The sequence below is a fragment of the Spinacia oleracea genome, chromosome 6, assembly GCF_020520425.1.
Source record: "Spinacia oleracea cultivar Varoflay chromosome 6, BTI_SOV_V1, whole genome shotgun sequence".
Classification (NCBI taxonomy): domain Eukaryota; kingdom Viridiplantae; phylum Streptophyta; class Magnoliopsida; order Caryophyllales; family Amaranthaceae; genus Spinacia; species Spinacia oleracea.
Window position 1 is genome coordinate 150,146,291 of NC_079492.1, and position 20,723 is coordinate 150,167,013.

General features: G+C 35.0%; 3 protein-coding genes across 3 annotated transcripts; 1 reads left to right on the plus strand and 2 right to left on the minus strand.

Moving 5' to 3' along the window:
- The first annotated feature begins 281 nt into the window (after nucleotides 1-281).
- Nucleotides 282-8,509, plus strand: LOC110801357 (protein SENSITIVE TO UV 2). The gene is made up of 12 exons (XM_022006707.2): nucleotides 282-770; nucleotides 863-901; nucleotides 1,108-1,193; nucleotides 1,451-1,542; nucleotides 1,667-1,995; nucleotides 3,233-3,301; nucleotides 3,780-3,862; nucleotides 4,628-4,864; nucleotides 5,517-5,623; nucleotides 6,538-6,671; nucleotides 7,362-7,558; nucleotides 7,994-8,509. The coding sequence occupies exons 1-12, from the start codon at nucleotides 393-395 to the stop codon at nucleotides 8,223-8,225; spliced, it is 1,983 nt and encodes a 660-aa protein (XP_021862399.2). The 5' UTR covers nucleotides 282-392; the 3' UTR covers nucleotides 8,226-8,509.
- An 858-nt stretch (nucleotides 8,510-9,367) lies between these two features.
- Nucleotides 9,368-12,107, minus strand: LOC110801365 (putative pentatricopeptide repeat-containing protein At1g31840). Its single transcript, XM_022006712.2, has one exon. It carries the CDS (start codon nucleotides 12,010-12,012, stop codon nucleotides 9,541-9,543), a length of 2,472 nt encoding a protein of 823 aa, XP_021862404.2. The 5' UTR covers nucleotides 12,013-12,107; the 3' UTR covers nucleotides 9,368-9,540.
- A 1,217-nt stretch (nucleotides 12,108-13,324) lies between these two features.
- Nucleotides 13,325-19,637, minus strand: LOC110801320 (ATP-dependent Clp protease proteolytic subunit 4, chloroplastic). The gene is made up of 3 exons (XM_022006666.2): nucleotides 19,084-19,637; nucleotides 15,972-16,470; nucleotides 13,325-13,781 (listed from the first exon to the last, which is right to left on the minus strand). The coding sequence occupies exons 1-2, from the start codon at nucleotides 19,521-19,523 to the stop codon at nucleotides 15,987-15,989; spliced, it is 924 nt and encodes a 307-aa protein (XP_021862358.2). The 5' UTR covers nucleotides 19,524-19,637; the 3' UTR covers nucleotides 13,325-13,781; nucleotides 15,972-15,986.
- Between the last annotated feature and the right edge of the window lie 1,086 nt (nucleotides 19,638-20,723).

Genomic DNA, 20,723 nt, shown 5'->3' on the forward strand with positions numbered 1-20,723 from the left:
TAACTCAATACGATAAAAATTTATCTGAATTCACAACATACAAAATAATTCATTACTCGAACATGAAACTATCAACCTCTTATAATAACCAACCTGAATCCAATCCAGTCGATCCAATTTCAATTTCAATTTTTGGACTTAATAAACCTCACATAGATGTTGCTTAGCGGAGTAATTATTTTCAACTTTAGTCAAGTCCCCAGAAAAGAATTCCACTATGTCAATAAAAATAAATAAATAAATAAATAAATAAATAAATAATTTTTTTTAAAGAATTCAAAAATCCCTCTCCTTCTTCCTTCTTCCTTCTTCCTGCCCAAGTTCAGACTACAGTCCTACACTGAAACAACGTCCCCTTTCCCTTTTCCCTCTCCTCTCTCCCTGAATTGGCAATGGCGACGTGGGATTTCACTTTAGACGACGACAACTTCGACGATGCTTTCTTCCAAGAAGTCGACAAGTTCACTCTCGCCACTTCTTCAACCCAAAACCACCAACAAAACCACCAACAAAACCACCAACAAAACCACCAAAACCAACCACAAAACCACCATTTCAATCCCGAACCTTCATCTACCATTACAGCATCCTTCCACTCAATCCCCCAACAATTTCCAGAACCCTCTATTATTGACACTATTACGTTTTCTCCTCCTCGAGAACTTTCTCAGCGAAACCCTAGATATAACGATAATAACAATTCTCAGCGAACCACTCGATCGATTTCTCCCCCCATTACTGATGAACACCTTGAAATTGAACGATTGAAGGTCTCATTTTAGGGTTTATTGTGTTTTTAGTTTAACTTTTTGTTTCGGTGATTTTAACATATTTCGTTTAATATTTTTTTAAATGTTTTCAGACAGAATTGAGTTACGTCTCCAAAGAACTTCTGGATGTGGTATGTTTCATCTCCTTATTTTTCCTTATTATTTATTTTTCTTTTGAGCATTTTCATTTTCGAAGTTCTTTTGTTTTTTGTTGGTATGAATCAATAAATAATAATAAATGGTGTCAATTTTTATTTTTCAATCGTGGGTAAGTTTTTTCTTATGTTAATTTGGATTGGGAAATTTGGGTTAAAGCTTTAAAATGGAAACAATGCAGAAACAAGAATGCTCAGAGCTTAAGAAGCAGAGAGATAAGGAGCAGCAGCTAAAGTTTGAACATACCAACAAGAAACCCAGGACCTGGTTTGTGGAATTTCTTGGATTTTCACTAGAATGCTAGAAATTGATTATTGATATATGCTTTCTGCTAAATCATTATATAGTCTATAGAATTGTATGTTAACCATTGTGTCGATTTTGTGCATTATGAACTAATGCTAGAACTTGATTATTGATATATGCTTTCTGCTAAATCATTATATAGTCTATAGAATTGTATGTTAACCATTGTGTCGATTTCGTGCATTATGAACTAAGCTAGAATGTTGCTTCAATGGCAGCAAGTTGCAAGAACAATTGACAAATGGGGTTTCACTAAGATGTAAAAATGTAAATGTTACTGCTGATCATGCTGCTTCCAGGATAAGAGTAGGTGAGAATGAGATATCATTGGTTAAGTTAAAGAACACTTAAAAATATCCTTGTATCTTCTACTTCATTTTGCAGAGATTTGACATTTCTTGCTTTTTGCTTGGTTTGGTTGCTTGTTGTACCAGAGAAAAAAAGTGCTGGTATCCAAACAGATGAAGTTGATGAATCTCTTAATCCAAGCACTAGTGGCTCTACATCCACGCATGACGGATTTTCTAGTTTGCGACTCATCTGGTCCCCGTTAAGTAGCGAAAGATCACGGAGAAATTTTGTTGCTAAGTTACTTGAGGCATGTGCAAGTGACTTCTGTGTTCTCTTTGGTTGTTTGGGTCTGAATATGACTTCCAAAATGGATAGCGACTGCTTGACTCATGAACCGATGCCTGAAAAAATTCCAGGTCTGAATTCTGCTGAAGCGTCCAAGGTATCACAGTTATATTCTGTGTTGACAAAGGTATTGAGCAGACTATTTTTTTTTTTTTTTAATTACAGCGTTGACATTATATTGCTACCATTTGCATGTTTTGCACTGTTTATTAGTAGCGTTGACAAATGTGTATAGAAGACGAGGTTACTTAAAAGAACAAGACTTGCATCTTAGATGCTTTGAACATTTTTGATTATTTTGAAATCAGATTAATAATGTCAAAGAATAAGGCTGAATAGGGAAAACACTGCAAGAATGATCTTGGCTCATGCAAGTGTAGAAAATCCCCTTGCAGATCAATTATGGGAAATCCACACTTAGAAGCATGTTTTATAACGACAAATAAACTGCTTCCGTTCTGCTATCAATAGTCTGGTTGGAAAAAGAAAAACCTTCATTAGATGTGAGAACATTTTTAATGTCCAGCTAATTCCAAAAGAAAATGAAATACTAAACCACCTTTACTAAAAATTGTCATGTTACAAGTGGTAAGTAGAAGCCCTAGGTTTGTAATTTGAAATAGAAAGTAGGAATATGTACATGGGACACGAAGAGTAATTCTCTGGACGAACACATATACTTGAGCAGAAGGAGAGACAATTAGGTGTTCATGATTATTAAAGAAAGAGCCATATGCTCACAAGTTGTGTGTTTGTAGTTACTCTTCCTTTGTTTACACACAATATGTGATCTGTTGTTAATGTATTAATTCGAAGCCTCAAATTTGCTGTTGCTAATGTTTGTGAAAGAGAAAGCTTTTAAAGAGCACCTAGCCACCTATGGATTACATTTTTCATTATTGATTGTTAAAAAATAAATAAATCATATTATATATTGAACTTTCTGTCATCAAAATTTTACTCATTTGTCACTTTTAAGATTCAAGTTCTTCCCAAAATTTAAAACTAAGAATGAAAATGAAGAGATAGTCCAGTGGATTGCAAAGGAAACAATAGTGCTCTTAATGCAGACAAGGCCCTCTTTCTGGTCTTGGCCTGAATGAAGCAAGGAATACCTGTTGTATGCTTGATGTATGAAGTTCCAATTTCCATGTTCCATAAATGGCTAAAGGGATATATATTTCATGTGGCCGTATGAGTCACCTGTATCATGTTGGAGAAATATACATATGATGTGATCAGCATTTATGGGGATCTAAAAAATTTAATTTTGTTTCACATATGCAGACATATTGTTCCTTGCTATGGTTGTGGTTGCGTATGATTGTTTTCTCTGTATTAATTGATTCCTATTTAACTTGCAGCTCGCTGATGATACGGTTCATATAAATGCTTTTGTGGCGGTACTGCTTGATCTATGTATTCTTGAAAATGTATGTAAATTCTTCTTCATTTTTTTGGCTGCAAATTCTTATACTTGCTGCGTGACATTTTCTGTATAGTATATAGTATAGAATGGTGAGTCAAAATAATCCCTCTTAAAATGTAAGTTGTTGTTTACTATCTCTGCATTAGTAATATTATCTAGCTATTCACGTTGGAGATTTCCATGTTGCACTCTCTTGTGGTGTATTGTTTACCTTGTTATCAATGTTTCTCCTATATTTTTACATCTTTTTCCTTCCCAAATTCATGATGAGGTTGGAAGAGGGATGTTGTGAATTGTGATTCTGGAGTTCTCACTCTTCGTGTACTTGAAAGTGAAGTTCTACGCTTGTACCTTCCTATGCGATTAGTGTTTTTAAGGGCAAGCTATTATCATCTATAGACTTACAAACATAAACGTTTTGTAGCTTTGTTGTTGTTGACATTAATTTTCTCCTTCTGTGATTTCAATTCATGTTGGTGCAGGATCTAGTTGTTCGCAGGTCTTTGCATATTCTGTACATTGCTTTGCTTCACATGTTGAGCATTGATAGAAGGTCTCCTAAAAGGTATGGACTCATTGGAAATGTCGGCATTTCTTTTTTAAACTTTATTATTTTTTGTGTTAAGATGTCGTATAAATTTTCAAGCATCCATCTTCTTGGAAGCAATGAAGCATGTATTGTGCGTCTAGTTTTCTACATGAATTAAGTATGAGTAGAATGATATTTTGTCTGAATAAGCTAAGCTAATGAGTTTTGATTGCCATTTCTTACACGTGGTTAGATTGATATCTTAATAACTTATTTAGGGTCCAATTGGTGCACTCTTTATTTCTTAGAATATTCCAATTTTGTCGAGTTAAAAATGTGTTTTGGCCATGAATGGATAGAGTTTTGTTCAGTGAATACATGCTTATATGAATGCTCATGCTCTCCAGTAGAACACATAAGATTGATTCAGCTATACTGGAAGGATGTTGATTTTTCACTGAAGATTTCATGGGAAGAAACGTGCTCAACTCTCTGAGATGAATCACAAACTTACATATCATGTATTACTCTTAGGATTTGTTAAATGTAGTATCAGTTCTTATCATTTGCTAGATGTTTACATGTTAGAGGACAGTATATCTGGTTTTTATGGCTCTGTCACTGCTTGCAGTTATCTCTCTATTCCTTAATCTCCGCTGTTCCTCTCTCAAGTGCTTATTGATTTCTGCTTCTTCCCTCCCTTGTTTTTCTTGACAGTGTTTTCGTTCAAGCTCTGTAATATTGTCTGTAGCAAACTTTCTTATGCACTTTGATTTGATCTTCCCAGTGTACTCTGCTCAGGGATAATGTCATGGTGAAGAGATGCAACTCTGGATCAGATACTGTGCATATTCATGACTATGAAGTGGAAAAAAATGAAACATTTTCCTTTCTTTCTCACGTAGACTGGCTTCAGCTGTTTATGTCTGTGCGTCAAATTGCTATTAAATTGACGGAAGAATGTGCAGCAAGGGTGGAAGCAGTTTCCATCATGAAAATAATTCTAATAAGAACTGAACCTTGTTCAGCTAGAGCAAAGTAAGTAATAAGTGATCAAATCCTTTGCTTTATTGTCAAATAATCAAAGAAATCATACTATAAGGTCAACATTTTCTCTCTTACTGCTGTTTAAATCAAGAAGATGCTGAAATTAGGGTTCCCTCACAAATTTATTAACAATTTCTGTAATTTGAGCAAATATTATTTCAATTAAAATGTTAATGTGTAACTTTTTACCGTATCTTAATCTCGAACCTGTATTATTTCAATAAAACAAGTACTAAATCCGTTCCTAAATGTTACACTTACTGTGGATACGCTGACCAAGGCGAATAGAAGAGATAGTGCAAAGAGGGGGGTATGTGTAAGAAAAAGTAGGAGAGAGAGTGTAGCAAGTGGGGTTTTTGAAAGAAAAAATAAGAGTAGCAAATGGGGTTTTTGAAAGAAAATAAGAGAGTGTTGCAAGTGGGTTTGGGTAAGATTTTTCGAAGTAGGAATAAAGCAAAAGCGTGACCAATAAAAACGAACATATGAAAATAGAAAGTGTAACCAACATTTAGGATTGGAGGTAATAGTAGGTAGTTACTACAAGAATGCAAGAGTTTCGTCTATTATATACTATGCATATTGCTTTAAAAAGTTATTTGGTTCTGGTTTTTCCTAATTTGTGGATCTGTAAACGACGTATTAGGTTTGGAGATCCACTTGTTTTTGAAGCTGTTGCTTTACTGCTAAGAAAGGAAGCTGGGTTTTTCTGCCGGAAAGAAGCTGTGCATCTTCTATATTTACTATTGAACTGTGAGTACATGATCAGTTTAATACTTTGTATAAAACTTCAACTTGTCTGTTGGATGAGATTCTCCTATCTCAATTTTGTTTCTTAATGTAGCGTATAAAAGCAACATTAACCCCCAAGGCCCCAAGAACTCTCCCTCTCTTAAATTAAGAAATAGCTAATACAGATTTTTTCTCGTGATTTGTTGATTAGTTTCTTTTGTTTTTTAATTACTTCCTTGGTGCTTTGATGATTAGTTTATTCGATTTCTTATTATGTCTTATACTCACTTGTTTATTGTACATCATATATGCTCCCACCATATATCTATAGCTATAAGCTTCTACTATTTTACTGGGGGGGGGGGGGGAAGGGGAGAATGATTCAAATCAAATTACTCCACATATAATATCCTGCATGTTACTGACAGCACTTGGCTTTCTTGTTTTCATCCAACTTTTTTCTTTCCTCCACCTAGTAATAGTATGACTGCTATTTCTTTCACTGGAATATTAAGAAGGGTAAACTGGCTTTGGTTTGTTGTCAATGAGGACCTTTTTCTCTCACCAATTACAACTCCTTGCACATATTATATCTTCAGGATTCCGAGGAATTCTTTCACATGCAATAATAATTGTTAAATAAACGAGGTATTCTTTAGGTAATTATTGTGTGTGTGTGTGTGATTACTGAAATGGATGCTCTCTTGACAACCTTGTGCTTTCTGTACAATCATGTCCAATGGTGAAGATTCTAGGTCTTTCACTATTCTGTCCATGATTTCTTATGATTATACTGGATTTTATTTGCTGAAGAAATGTTGAAAGAGCATTTATTGGATGAGTCCATGATTATTATGGTTTCTGCCCCCCCCTAAAACTTTGTTATACATGCCTTTGGTCTTCCTCTTGTAATTCTGTTTTGTATTATTTGAAAGGTCCAAGTATATTAATCACCTTTTGCTCGAGTCGTAAAGAAGACAATGGTGCAATAAGTTTGACTTCTCAAGAATCTCGTGCCGTTCTTGAGGCATTGTCTGAATGTGCAGATTGCTCTGAGTCTGATGCAAAGGTGAGAAATCTATGTGTTACTTAAATTGCATTCAATTCTTGAATGCTCCAACTTTTATATGAATGAGTGTTTTTAATCTCTTCAATTATATTCATTGTGATGCACATTGGATTTTCTGAAGCTGTTGTTTGTATCTATAGCAATAACTACAATTGTCTACTCTTGAATTGCTGATTAGTCCATCTCCTTCTTGTCTCTGTTGTTTATTTCCTTGTATTAATAGTATCATTAATACAATGCATTAGAAACGATTGATACATTCGGACGAAAAAAAAGAAGTAATTGACACTGCAGAGTGCATACATCCTTTTCTTAAAGAACTTGTGCTTTGTTTTGGTTGATCCTCTTCATTCTAACTTTGAAGATTACTCTTAAATTGGAAACTGTAGAATCTGTACGGTGCATTTTTTATCATTGGTTGTAAACTAGAATTGCATCCTTGGTCAAGTAGGCCATAGTTTTGGTTCCGACTCTTCTGATTGAGTCTAGTGATGTAAAGCAGCTATGGTAATTATTCCTATCCATTAGTAAAATGTGTGATATGGAAGTTGGATATAGTCATCTTTTATATGGAGATCCTTGATTTAACCTGCATATGCTTTCTGGTTCAAGAAACACATCAATTACCACAATGAGTTGTCATTTTCTTTCATGTCTGATCTTAGGTCTCCATTTATGTCACTATTTCAGGAGCTGAACCTTCGTAGAAATGCAATAATGGTGCTATCTTTCTTAGCTTCTTCTGGTAAAGGTGGATTTGAATGTTTTTTGTTCCACAAGCTTTCCAAAAGGGTCAATTTTCTGGAACTAGTTCTGCAAGTACTGGTTGCAGAAATTGATGCAGAAGCATTTGAATCTTGCCATGCAGCAGATATATCCAGAGAGAGGTAACGGTAACAATGACTAGATAAAAAGAAAATTAAGTGCTTTCTGTATCTACATATATATGTCTTGCTTGCCTCATGGAGTCCTTCCTACTTTATTTTTGGGAAAAGTATATATCAATAACTGTTATTTATGAATAATGTAAATAACATGCATTTTCGTAAATAAATCGGTTGGAAAACAAAAAGGGAGATGGACATAAAAAAAGAAACGAAAGAAGTGAATTAAATGAATAAAATATGAGATTAACAGGATAAAATGTGAGCTGAAATGAATAAAAATTGAAGTTAAATGTATATCGTGAAAGTATATTTATTTACGATGTTGCCATGTGAGTTGTACCATTCATCAATAGCCGTTATTGATTTGGAATCACCCCTTTATTTTGTGCACATTGTTCAAATTTTTTTTCTTCTTATTTGGGAATGGCAATGCAGAACTTTACTCATGCGAGAGGCTTTGATATTACTCAACCGAATGGCATCTCATCCTATATATTCGGCCAAAGTCTTGCAAGTTTTAAGAAGCTGTGGAGAAATGGTGAGTTTGGCAATTGATATTGCTACGAGGTTGTCCAAGAAAAGGCGGAGGCAGATGAAGGAATATGAAGAAGTTGTGGACTTGGCTTGCATTTTTAAGAAAAAACTTTACACTTTTATTTCCTCCTGAATATAGTTTTTGTATGATGTCAACAATTTAGGTCTACTGCATGTTCATCAATTTCTTGCCAAGGATCCGTTACGTGAAAGGCGATTGAAATGGGGCAGCTAATACACAGATAACCATGAGATTTTTTTTTTTTTTTTTTGAGGAGATACAACCATGAGTTTTGGGTGAAGTTCATTTGTCATACTAGAAATAGTGGCGTTGTAAGTTTGCAACACTATATTTGTAATGAATGAGCTTCAATTTTGGGTCAAATTTTTTGATAATCAGAATTTATTGTGTTAATCATCAAAGATTTCTGTTCATTTGTACTGGTTTTGTAGACTTGTACTTCCCTACTACTCCGTACTGGATATGGAAATGTCAGCATTTCTTTGCCACAGAGCTAAAGACTTGTTTGGAAATAGGTCCATTTAGTCAAAAAACAAAATGACATTTAACTATGGCTCAATTGCCTTGATTGGTCACCTCTTTGTTTAACTATGAACAATGAAAGTATGAAACATGTTCTAATGAACTATTCCGTTATTCCGCCACGTTATTTATGGTTCTGGCCATATATTTTCCCATTTATAATTACGCAAACTTTAACAGTTATACGTTTACTTGACCTAAAAAGGTAAAATAAGGGGGATGTTTGATGACACCCCCTCCTTATTCGTCTGCCTTTTTAAGAATCCAAGTTCCGTTTGTTTTTAGTTTCATTAGACCTGCTAATCACGAGTCTGACCCGCCGACCCGAAAATAACGGTTTGAGCAAACTTTTAGGTCCATTTTAAATTGTCTTGGGTGGGTTTTGGGCTAGTTACGAATTGGCCCAAAAATCCCGCTATTTTGGCCTGAAATAGAGGGTTTTGGGCAGAAAGGTTCGAGCCCACCCGGAACCAGCCCACCTTTTAATCGGTCTAAGTTTCATGTATCAAATGTTCCAAGATTGAACTTGAAGATTGAGATCATACATTTTCCACTCCTGTTCAGGGCATAGTTAGTTGCATTTAAGTTGACAGTTAACCTGTTAAACATCAGATTTATGTATCGGCATTACCAAGTGATCGACTTGAGATGGAACTTCAATATCATGTTGCACATATCATTGAAGGATACTGTAAGGTGACAACTTTAACTTGTAACCCATAAATTCCGTATTAAAAACCGAAAATTCTGAGTAAGATAAGAGTACTATCACAAAGTTAAATGTACACAAAGTTAGCTCTATACAAAATACTTTTTTCTTCTAAATATATATGCAACTTGATTACAGCAAATATTGCCTCTACAAAGAAACATCTTTCATGACAGTTAACCTTAATTTCGAAGTTTACTTTGACCTGGAAATATTATAATCTGCAATTACTTGCTCTAAAACTTGATCAGGAACTACACCTTCCATCAACATCCTTTCATAAAACATTCTGGCTTCCACTAATCTCCCAACTCTGCAACACCCATGAATAACTATACTGTAAGCAACAACATCTGGTAATAAACCCCTGTAAATAGCAGCATCAAAAGTACTCAATGCCGCCTCAATCAATCCTTTTTTGCACAAACCATCCATTATGATGCTAAAACTGACGATATTAGGGTCAATTTTGTTTTGACACATCTCTTCAAATAATTCAAATGCACTTTCCAAGCCACAAAATTTGAAGTAACCATCAACTAAACAACTGTATGTAACAACAGTAGGTTTCAGGCCTTCATCTAACATTCTTCTGAAGAACAGCTTTGCTTTGTTGATTCTGCCTTTTTTACAGAAAGCATTGATCAGAATACTGTAAGTGATTACAGTTCCTCTGATTGGGAGGGTTTCATATAGCTGAATTGCCTCGTCAAATTTCCCTGAAGTACAGTAACCACAAATCATAGTGTTATATGTCACAATATCGGGGTCTGGTCCATGAGCAAGAAGTTTTAGAAAGGTGTTTGTTGCATCTTCAACCTGGAAACCATTGAAGAGACTTCTGAGAAGAACATTGTAAATGGCAATATCAGGATTCAGATTCACTGTAATTTGTTGCATGTGCTGAAAAAGATATAAGACTGCCTTTAAGTTTTTCTGCTCACAAAACCCATGAATCAGTGTGCAATATGTGATAGCATCCAAAGGGGAATTGAGCTTAACCATTTGGAAGAAGAGAATCAATGCTTCATTGTTTCTTTTCTGAAAAACCAGTGATTTCAGAAACAAAGTCTGAGTTACAGAATCAGGAACTATGTTCATCATTGACCTTAGATTATTTACCTTCATCATATTCTTCATCTGATTCAATCTACAATAGCCATCTAGTAAGGAGTTGAATATATATACATTAGGCTGTATACCCTTCATTAAGGCTTGAAAAAAAAGCTGAATAGCTTCATCCATATAACCTTGTTTGCTAAGCCCGTTAATAAGTACAGCATATACAACAAGATCTGCAACATGTCCACATTCCAACATCTTCTTGTACCATATGAATGCCTCTTTTAGATTTCCCAATTTGCAGAAACCATCAATGAGATTACAGTAAGCCAAAACAGAAGGTTCAATACCACGTTTCAAATATTCACCAAATACCCCAGTAGCTTCATGAACACGACCATCTTGGCATAACCCTTTTATGAGAATGCCATTAATAACTATGCTAGGTGAAATTCCTTCACTAAACATTCTTCTATATACTTCAATTACTTTTCCTATATTTCCTACTCTAACATATGAATCCATAATTGAACCAAACACAACAACATCCAACTTAATACCTTTCTTTAAAGCCTCAGTAAAAAGGTGATGACCTTCTTCTAATTTACCATTCTTTAGAGAACCGTCAATAATAACACTATATACAATCAAGTCTGGAGATATACCTTTCTGCAGCATCAAATTGTAAAGCTTAAACGCCATGTTCAACCTCTTTCTCTTGCAAAATGAGTCAATCATGGTGCTAAATGTCACCAAGTTTGGACCTGGACCAATTTCTAGCATAGTATGAAAGAATTGTGATGCAGATTCTACAGAATCCTCTTTACAAAGAATCTTCAGCATCTTATTACAATCAACAGTATTTGGCACAAAGCCCCTATCAATCATTTTCCGGTGAAAGTTCAACGCCATTTCAAACAGATGATTACTAACAAAACTCCTCATTACAAACTCATACACATTGAACCCTTGTTTCAATTTTTTCACAGACTGCAAACACATTTCATCAAGTATATTCATAATCCCATCAACGCATCGTGAAGAAACTAATGAATCAAGCATTATTCTCAATGCATAAGGAGCAACATCGATTCCCATCTTCGACAATTGCAAGAAAACACTAACACCCCCATCAAACCTACAATTTCGAAATAACCCAGCAAGCAAGAAGCTATAAACTGTATTAGGATTAGTCCCATATGTCCTAAAACCCTCATTAAGTGCCTCAAACACTTCCAAATCCCCAAACCTCTTAAGCATTTTATCAAACAGTTGGTGGGCATTCGGAAACAAGCGATGAAATAACAAAATATGAGCAATGCGAGTGTAAGAATGAAGGGAATGATTAATCCCCAATACCTTCTCAGACCATTCAAAGAGCCCAATTGCTGAACTGGGTTCTGAGCTGAGAGAGGAAAGGACTTGATCAACAATGGCCGGTCGAGAGTGAGGGGAGGAAGTAGGGTTTTGTAAGCTCTTTCCTTGAGAAGCAGCAAAAGTGCGAATGACAAGGGTTTTTGATAACAATGAAGAAAAGAGAGATGAAGAACGGTAAGGTGAAATGGAAAGGAAGGGTCTTAGAAATTTCAATGGAGGGAAATGCATGATTTGAAGTTTGAGTGTGGGAATGTGAACAATTGAAGCTCCATATATTTTTTCCCCTCTCTTCAATTTTCTTAGGTCAAATGGTCAATCACCCCTCTCCCAAGTCTCAATTCTTAGTATGGATATTTATGTTATTCGGACTCGGTTACCTATATCCGATATGGCTACGTGCTTAAGTGTCCGACGCGACTATTTTTATGGAAATATTGTATGATTTTGGTCCAAAATAAAGTGTCCAAGTGTCTATATTCATATCAGAATGTTGAGAAACAAATACGAACGTTTAAGGTAAAATGAAGGGTCTATGTAATAGAGATGCAAATACTTTGAGGTGCCCAAATTTGATTTTGGATCGGAAATAGGATTGCAAATGTTACACTGGCGTTTGGGATAAGATATGTGTGGAAAAAAGGATCCGTCAACGACTTTTGGGAACTTTTACAAAGTTTGACCTAATAATTTATCTTTATTATGTTGATTATAATACGGCAAAGTGGTGATTCATTAGTTATGTTATATAGGACGGTGAATGTCTGCATAGCATGAATAGTTAACACACATGAATCAAAGTTCGGCATCAAAGGTTGTGAACAGTCAAAATGTGAGTTGTTGTTTCTTTACCTTGGGGGAATGTACGTTATAGTGAGCCAGAACAAAAACCGGCTAACATATTAAGCCACTAGATGATCATATTCTTCAATTAGGATAGAAACTAAGGACACTCCTTCCATTCAATGACAGAATAAATGGTATTCCTTTGATTCCAGGACATAATTCAATGACACTCTTTCAATTCCATAATTACATGCCATGTTTTTTTTGGGTGTAGAGAGTACCACAAAGGAAAAGACGACAAATGATGTAGACGGGATTCGATCTCAAACTTTGGTTACTACCACGCCAAGACTTTACCAACTAATCTAGTTTACATCCACAATTACAGGCCATGTTTGACTTTGTAATTAAAACTTACACATCTCAAGTTAAAACTAAATTGGGCAAGGAATTAATAGTCAAACCTAATCAACTTTGACCCCAAAACCAAAAATGACCTATTATTTTCAGAACTTGGGGGACTGAGGGAGTAATTTTGAATCATATGGTACCATAAAATTCCCTCAAAAAAAAAAAAATATATGGTATCATAAAATGAATTGCTCCTAATTGGTTCTCCATGAACCATAATCACAAAACAACACAAAAATTTGACAATTAAGAAGCACCTAACTGCCCAGAAATCAGCCAGGCAAGCTCGCAGCCTCGCTGGTGCACACGCCGTGTTGATTCAAGTAGAAAAAATAGTAGACACCAGTAAGTAAAGACAATCAATTGCCACATATAAATTGTCATTTTAATACATTGGCTCTGTTCAAATGCTTTAAATCCTGTATACCTCATGAACTGTCTGTTCAACAGAAAACTACCACTACTTTGAATTTCCATCACTTTCGAAGAATAGGCACCCATCTCTGGTAACATTACATAAAACAATTAACTCTGTTAAAAGAGGATGTTTCATTTTCTAAGCAACTATGCACTAAACTGAAACCAACTATGTGGTGCAGCAACTCATCTCATAGGAATTAAGAAAAAGACAAAAGACGAGTTCAGAGTATGTGTTATAAACTTGTACAACTGAAGCTTCCTCAATTTTAACAAAAAGGCAGCATCATCATGAACTTGCTATCAAATTTTTGCTGCAGTAGAGTTCTGTGGAATAAAATGCAGTGAGAGTAGGTAAAACCAAGCCTTCTTCATGGCTGCCACTCCTACAACGGGAAAAGTTGGAAAATGTTATAACCCAATAGAAAACAAACAAAAGGTCAACAACTTGATTCTAATATCTTTGACGTGTTTATTAGAATTATTATGAGAACAAATATCAAATTTGTGTCGTTAGTACATGTGCTTGAATAATGTGATTTAAGTCACGACTCTATTTTAAAAACATAGGGTTAGGGTTACTGTGATTCAAAACATGGTTACTATATCTAAGAAAATTGGTGTGTACTCACTATGTGAACAATAAAGGTCACTACGTATGTGAAAGAGGTGTTAGAGTAAATTGTTGTTACCTTTAGGTCCACAATAATGAACCAGGTCCACGCAAGAACAATCCATACAAAAGACCAGAAACAGAGAAAGTATGGCTTTGTTCTTTCACCTAAAAGCTTTTATATGGGGTTGTCAGAATTATTGACCCTTAACTTATTATAGTATTAGCCTTATTTGAACAAATCTGAGCTTAATTATCCTTTGTGAACTTATCTGAACACAACTTATTTTTTGACAGTTCCTATCTACTTCATATAATCATCTTCTCTCCCTCTCTTATTTTCTAGGGTTTATTTTCTTGGCCACCGTAGGCCGGAAATAGTCTAATTTCTTCGGAAATTAGACTATTTTCGACCCTTTTCCTTCATTTAATTCAGTTATTTTCTCTTAAATTCAATAAGTTTTCACCATATGGGCGGAGTTCGTCCTTGTTCGTTAGTCTCCCTATGGTGGAGTTAGTATTAGTATGTTTGGTTTGTCGTTCAGTTGATTTATGTAGAATTGGTTCGTTGGTAAAGTTTTATGCGGGATCGCAAAAGATATCAATTTTTCGACTACATTCAGATGAATCAAGTGGAAATCATCCTCGCGGCTATAACAAATCGTTAGACCCTCTCTCTGAAAAGGCTGCATGTTCCAGCGTTATATACGGGAGACGTTCTACAGTGCAAAATTCATTCAACGACAGTAGTTTTGATGAAGGAAACCTTTATTTGATTCAATTTGTCATGTATTTGTTAGATTTATATTTCTCTTGTAGATGTCGTATGACTCTTTATTAATGAATTAATTTTCCTTTCAAAAAAAAAAAAAAAAACTTATCTGAACACGTACATTTTTCCTGAAAGGTGAAATGGAAAAGGCCACGAGTAAGCTCCTTAGCTCCTCCATTTTTCTTCTTCCTACCCGTTTTTCTTCTATTTCTTTTTCCCCCTTTTGTATTCCATTATTTACTTGGCTGGTAAAGGAATCTCCTTTCTTCTGGTTTTCATTTGTCAATCATAGCATCCATTGTGCTGGTAGGAAATTCAGCGAAGGCTACTCACTTCCAATCCTCTAATCAACAGCTTTTTCATATATACATCTGAACTAATCCTATCACCTATTTTTTGTTACCTTTCTATTGTACCGGTTATTAGCTCGTCAACCAATCCCCCATAATTTCAATAAGCTAATCAAGAGGTCCTGACATACCCAACTTTCAACCTCACCCTTATCACATGAGTATGCCTCTTAAAAGGGTTCTGATAAACCAGGAAAAACCAACTTAGTTTAAGAGTTAATGCTGAGTTTATACAATATTGTACTAAAAAAATTTACCCATATGGGATATGGTCAATTGGTCATAATAATCTTTGCAGGCAGAGGGCAAGTCATCGTTCGTTCCAGGTCAAGACAAAGCACAACCAAAAAGAAGACTGGTCATTTCATAGTCTAAGCATCATTAACTAACCATTTGATGACAATAATCTTTTCAAGACTTTTTCTTCATGTCTACACCCCAACCACAATTGATGTTGAGAAAGACACCAAGCAATTCTAATAACAATTGCATGTTGAATCTTGATATTAAATAAAACACTCCTATAATGTTTGCTTATTGTTCCTTTCTAGGATATCCAAAAGTGTTCGCATAGTTACTTCATTTATAAAAATGAACACCTTTTCTCCCTTTGCTACCCTTCTTAGTGTGAGTTTCAATTAACTAGAAACATGTGACAAAGGAAATAAACTGATACAGTACAGAATAAGGCTAACATAACCGTTCCATCAATTTTGACTAGCTTCTTAGAATGTCTGTTAAATCAATCTATGCAAAATTTGTGGGACAGAAATATATGAAATTTTATAAAACAGCAATTGTCATTTACCAGACAAGAACAAGTTGTTTTAAGATATAATACCTGGAATATCCCCAGCTAGTATATCTCATCATCAGGAATTTCTGGTGTCAGGAACTTTTTAGGATCTTTACTGATCTCCATATAGTTGAAATTGGATATCACTTTATCTGGAACAGGTTCAAGTGGAATAATGCTGTCTTTATCAATAACCCCATCAATAAGCCCATACTCAACTGCTTCAATAGGAGACATATAACGATCTCTATCAATATCTTTTTCTACTTGTTCAAATGACCGGCCAGTAAACTCAGAAATAATTCTTGTAATATTATTCTTGTTGTGCATGATTTCTCGGGCTTGAATTTCAACATCAATTGCTTGTCCACTAGCTCCTCCAAGAGGTTGATGAACCATTATTCTTGCATTGGGCATTGCAAGACGTTTCCCTTTAGCCCCAGCACCAAGAATTATTGAAGCTGTTGATGCAGCAATTCCAAGAGCAAGAGTCGACACATCTGCCCGCACAAGCCTCACAACATCAAAGATGGCCATCGTCGCACTAACAGACAAGACCAAAAAAGCCATCATTTATGCATTCGATGAATATACAGCATTTCGTTTCAAATTCAACGAGGCACAAGTTTTTGTTAGGTTCATGTTCATCATCATCAATTAACCATGTAAAGAACAAGGCTGAAATCCCATATCACATGAAAGTGATGAAACAAGTAAAGAATTTAGGTTTTAGTTCTGTCAGTATTTTGTACACTTCAAGAATCAAAGAAAGCTGTTAAGTGGAGAATTGAACATACAAATACAAGTATTATTTGTAATTTAACCTAAGTCTAGCATGTCGAGACCCATGTCTTCAAGGAACAACCTTATCTTTCTCTCTAACAAAGTGAATATAGATCCTTGTCCTAATCGGCCACAAAAAAAGAACCTATTCTTGTAGTAGAAAGCATCTTATGATCATGACCCCCACCATATCCACAAAAAGTACTCATGAATCGACAGTATTATAATTAGCAGCTGAATTTTTACCATTAAATGGGATGTAAATATGCATACAATGATACAAATCATTTTTCCGACATACCAGCACCAAGGTTAAAGAGCTATACACTGAACGCATTAGCTCCCTGAGAGGAAAAGGTGAAATGACTAAAGCAAGAGGAAAGTAAGCCATTGCATGCTTTCTTTTAGCTAGCCTCCAGTATACACACCCAACATATGTTTAGCAAAATGTAATTACCATACTCTTCTTATAAGCAACTACCGATAACATGCTAGGATGGAATTAATTATTTCTTTATCAACTTTTGATGTGGGTCCATGATAGATAATAGGTAGGCAGACAATTTCAATGAAGATATCTACACCTTGAGCTGAAACTGGTAAAAAGTCACAAAAATCCAGTCGTAAACACAAATTTTGGATTCAAATGACAAGGTCTACAATGCTAAAGTGGTGTAACACTGACTTCTACTGTGAAGCAATCATATCAAATGCTTCACTTCTCACATGCTAATTGACAAAAATCATGTAGTCAAACCAATGAAGGGAAATACTCTCCATATCAAAGATTAACCACTTAACCAATAGCTCTCAATCTCTCATGCTCTGTAATCCAGCCAACACTATAATCTCCTAAAAGACTGCCCAATCATTCAAACTTGAATTTTCTGTAACATGTACGAGTCAGATAGCGATGACTGGGAGCAGCTTATAATTAAAACCTAAAGTTTCATGTAGCATCGACAATCATGCCATGTTGAATGAGTAAGACTTGGGGATGTCTCACCTCCTCTTTCCGTTTCACCTATGCCATTCTCCCTGACCAACTCATTTCTAGTAGATTACCTTTCCACCTCAATACTATTCCAAAGATGAGGTCTTAGAGCAAGCTTAAACTAGGTATAGTTTTCTTTCAAGTAGATCATAGGGTCCATTTCACATCTTATTACATTTCTCTTACGCCTTAACCATGACTTTAGGTACCAACTGATAAATTCAAAAACAACCTATCTTTACCTAGCACCTATGCAATATGTCCCCCAAGGTAAAAAAAAAATGTAACATAAACTTTCCTCTTTAATGGTCGGGTAGGAATATACTATTTTGTACGGTCTAGAGATGAATCCTATTAAACTGCTTTCTCCATGAAACATCTTTACATGAAAATCTCCAAGGGCTCCAACCAAAATAACTTAATTCTGTAGGAAAGTACACAGAATCCAATCAATTATAAACAAGCTCTTGTACGTCCAAAGCTTTTCAAAGTCCGAACAAACACTTCTCCAGTGACTTAATCACTTCAGAGATGTAAAGAATAGAAAAGGATGCAGAAGAAACATCCAATAAAGTAGTGGCAAGTACTCTAACGAACAAGTCGAGAGAAAGCACCAAAAAGGATGTGGGATTGTGTGAATCAACTAGGCAAAACCAAGAAAGAGGTATAAATGTATAATATCTCCACATTTTACTTGGCCTTCCTTCCCAAAAGCCTTAGCTAAACTAGGAGCTAATCCTCAAACAGACATGGAAAATCACCAAACCAAAGAAACATATCAGCCCCCAAAAACATATCACCGATCCAAAAAGTTACCCCTAAAATAGGATGAAATAAACAGTCTTACATGAAGTAATTTTGAGGCTATGTCATACTAGGCTTTACATTTCCTTTGAATAAGCAAGGGATCATCTCTCACATTTTCCACATTAGACACCTAAAATCTTCCCAAATTGTAGCCTTGACAAAATTTCACATTCCCATTAAACCATTTTAAAATAAATATTGATTAACAACAAGGGTGTGTTCAAATTGAGCTCATTAGTGCAGCTAACACAATTTACTCACTAAAAAGGCAAACAAACCAACAATTAATTACCTCAGAAATAAACACTCTTCCCATTTTCCACCCCTTTAACAAATTTCACATTCCCATTCATTCTATAACCATTACCACAATTATCACTGAGCAATGTTCCGAAAACAGAACAAGGGCATGTCCAATTTGATACCAACAATGCAAATAACACTATCAAAAATACAATTAACAACAATTTATCCTCTCCGAGAAAAACCCCAGCATATAAAAACCAAAGCAACATTAAATTAAAGCTAAAACAATCCAAAAATCATAGTGAGAATTATGAAAAAATCTCATACCTAAGAGAACCACCAGGAGAATTGATGAAAAGGCGGATATCCTTGGTATGGTCTTGTGCATCCAATAACATCAATTGACTAATAATAGAATCAGCAACAAAATCATCAATACCACTTCCCAGAAACACAATCCTCTCTCTCAAAAGCAACCCCATCACATCAGCTTCAGCACCTCTCATGGCGCTCTCCGGCGTCTGTTGGGCCGAACCCATGATGGGTCCCAACCCAATGTCATTCAGCCCAAGAGAATTTAGGGTTGGTGGGTGTAATTGAAGGGACGAGTGTGCGCGAAGTGAAGGCGAAGAAATGGGTTTGAAAAATGGGGTTTTGGGGAGAGATTGGCGAAGTTTGGGGGAAGAAGAAGATGGGGTTTGAGGGAGGAAGTTAGGAGAGAGGGTGGAGGAGAGAGAGAGGGTGGAGGAGAGAGAAAGGGAAGCCATTGATTTTTTTGGGGGAAGATGAAGTGCAGTGGTGAAGTTGCTGTTCTTGCTGCTGCTCAACAAATGAAGTGGGGAAATTTGGGTAAGGTTTTGTTTAACGATTATTGCCTCTCAAAAATACGAAAGGGAAAATAAAATACGAAGTATATATTTTTTAAAATTGGACTTTTTTCTTTTATTTTTGAGAAATTAAGATAAATCCAATATTGATAAGGTAATATAGCAAGATTAGTTACAAACTTACAACGTAATAAAATACATACCACTGAGGTCTTGGTTTAGTGGTTAAAATTGAGAGTCTGTGTATAATAGGTTTGATGTTGAGTATGTGTCGTACTATCATGAAATACATACCAATAAGATCTTGGTCTAGTGATTACAAATTGAGAACATGTGTAAAATAGGTTTGATGTTGAATATGTGTCGTACTAACATGTCTCTTCTTCAAAATATACTTCACTAAACTAATTAATATTCCGTAACGATTAATTATGTCACTAATAATTTGATTATATACTTATTAAAATAACAATGTCATCGTAAATAAATGGAGGTGGGGTAAGGATGAAATAAGAGAGGGGTATATTTTTGGTGTTTGTTAAACATATGCAAAAATTGTTGGTGTTGGGAAGAGAAAAGATAAAATATTACTCTGTATATTTTTTTAGTTTATAATTATAATGATCATATTGGCATTAATGAGAAAGTTGAGAAACAAAACAGGACAATAATTCTATGCAAAAATAATAATCTTGGTTTATGAAATTACACTGAAAACTTAGAGTTAGGTGAAGATCGGAATGGTTCTCAATTCATGAAAATCTTCACTGAAGTTCGAACATAATTTGAGGTTCAATTAAGTCAATCTCGTAGCTTGCAAGCGGACTCATTTTGTAATCAATCCTACTTTTTTTATTTCTTTTCTGACATAAGCTCAATTTGCATTAATTTAAACAAAATTCACCAATTACAACAACAACAAACTAAAACAAACTAAACTACTAGAGACTCATTTTGTAATCAATCCTACTTATAATTACCATATTTTATCAAGTTTATGAATAAAGAGTTGTTTATTTCACACACACCAAAATAATTTATTTATCTTTTATTAAAATGTTGAACAATGCTTACTTTTCCCCTAGCTAAATGAGATTTTACCAATAGATTAAAAAGATGATAAACCCAGAAGTGATTCAT

Excerpts from the sequence above, each read along its gene's own strand:
- LOC110801357 (XM_022006707.2), top strand. The coding sequence starts at position 393 with ATGGCGACGTGGGATTTCACTTTAGACGACGACAACTTCGACGATGCT. Across the intron at positions 771-862 it reads TTGAAATTGAACGATTGAAG|ACAGAATTGAGTTACGTCTC; the intron begins GTCTCATTTTAG and ends AAATGTTTTCAG. Across the intron at positions 1,194-1,450 it reads AACAAGAAACCCAGGACCTG|CAAGTTGCAAGAACAATTGA; the intron begins GTTTGTGGAATT and ends CTTCAATGGCAG.
- LOC110801365 (XM_022006712.2), bottom strand. The coding sequence starts at position 12,012 with ATGCATTTCCCTCCATTGAAATTTCTAAGACCCTTCCTTTCCATTTCA.
- LOC110801320 (XM_022006666.2), bottom strand. The coding sequence starts at position 19,523 with ATGGCTTCCCTTTCTCTCTCCTCCACCCTCTCTCTCTCCTCCACCCTC. Across the intron at positions 16,471-19,083 it reads TCTCCTGGTGGTTCTCTTAG|TGCGACGATGGCCATCTTTG; the intron begins GTATGAGATTTT and ends CTTGTCTGTTAG.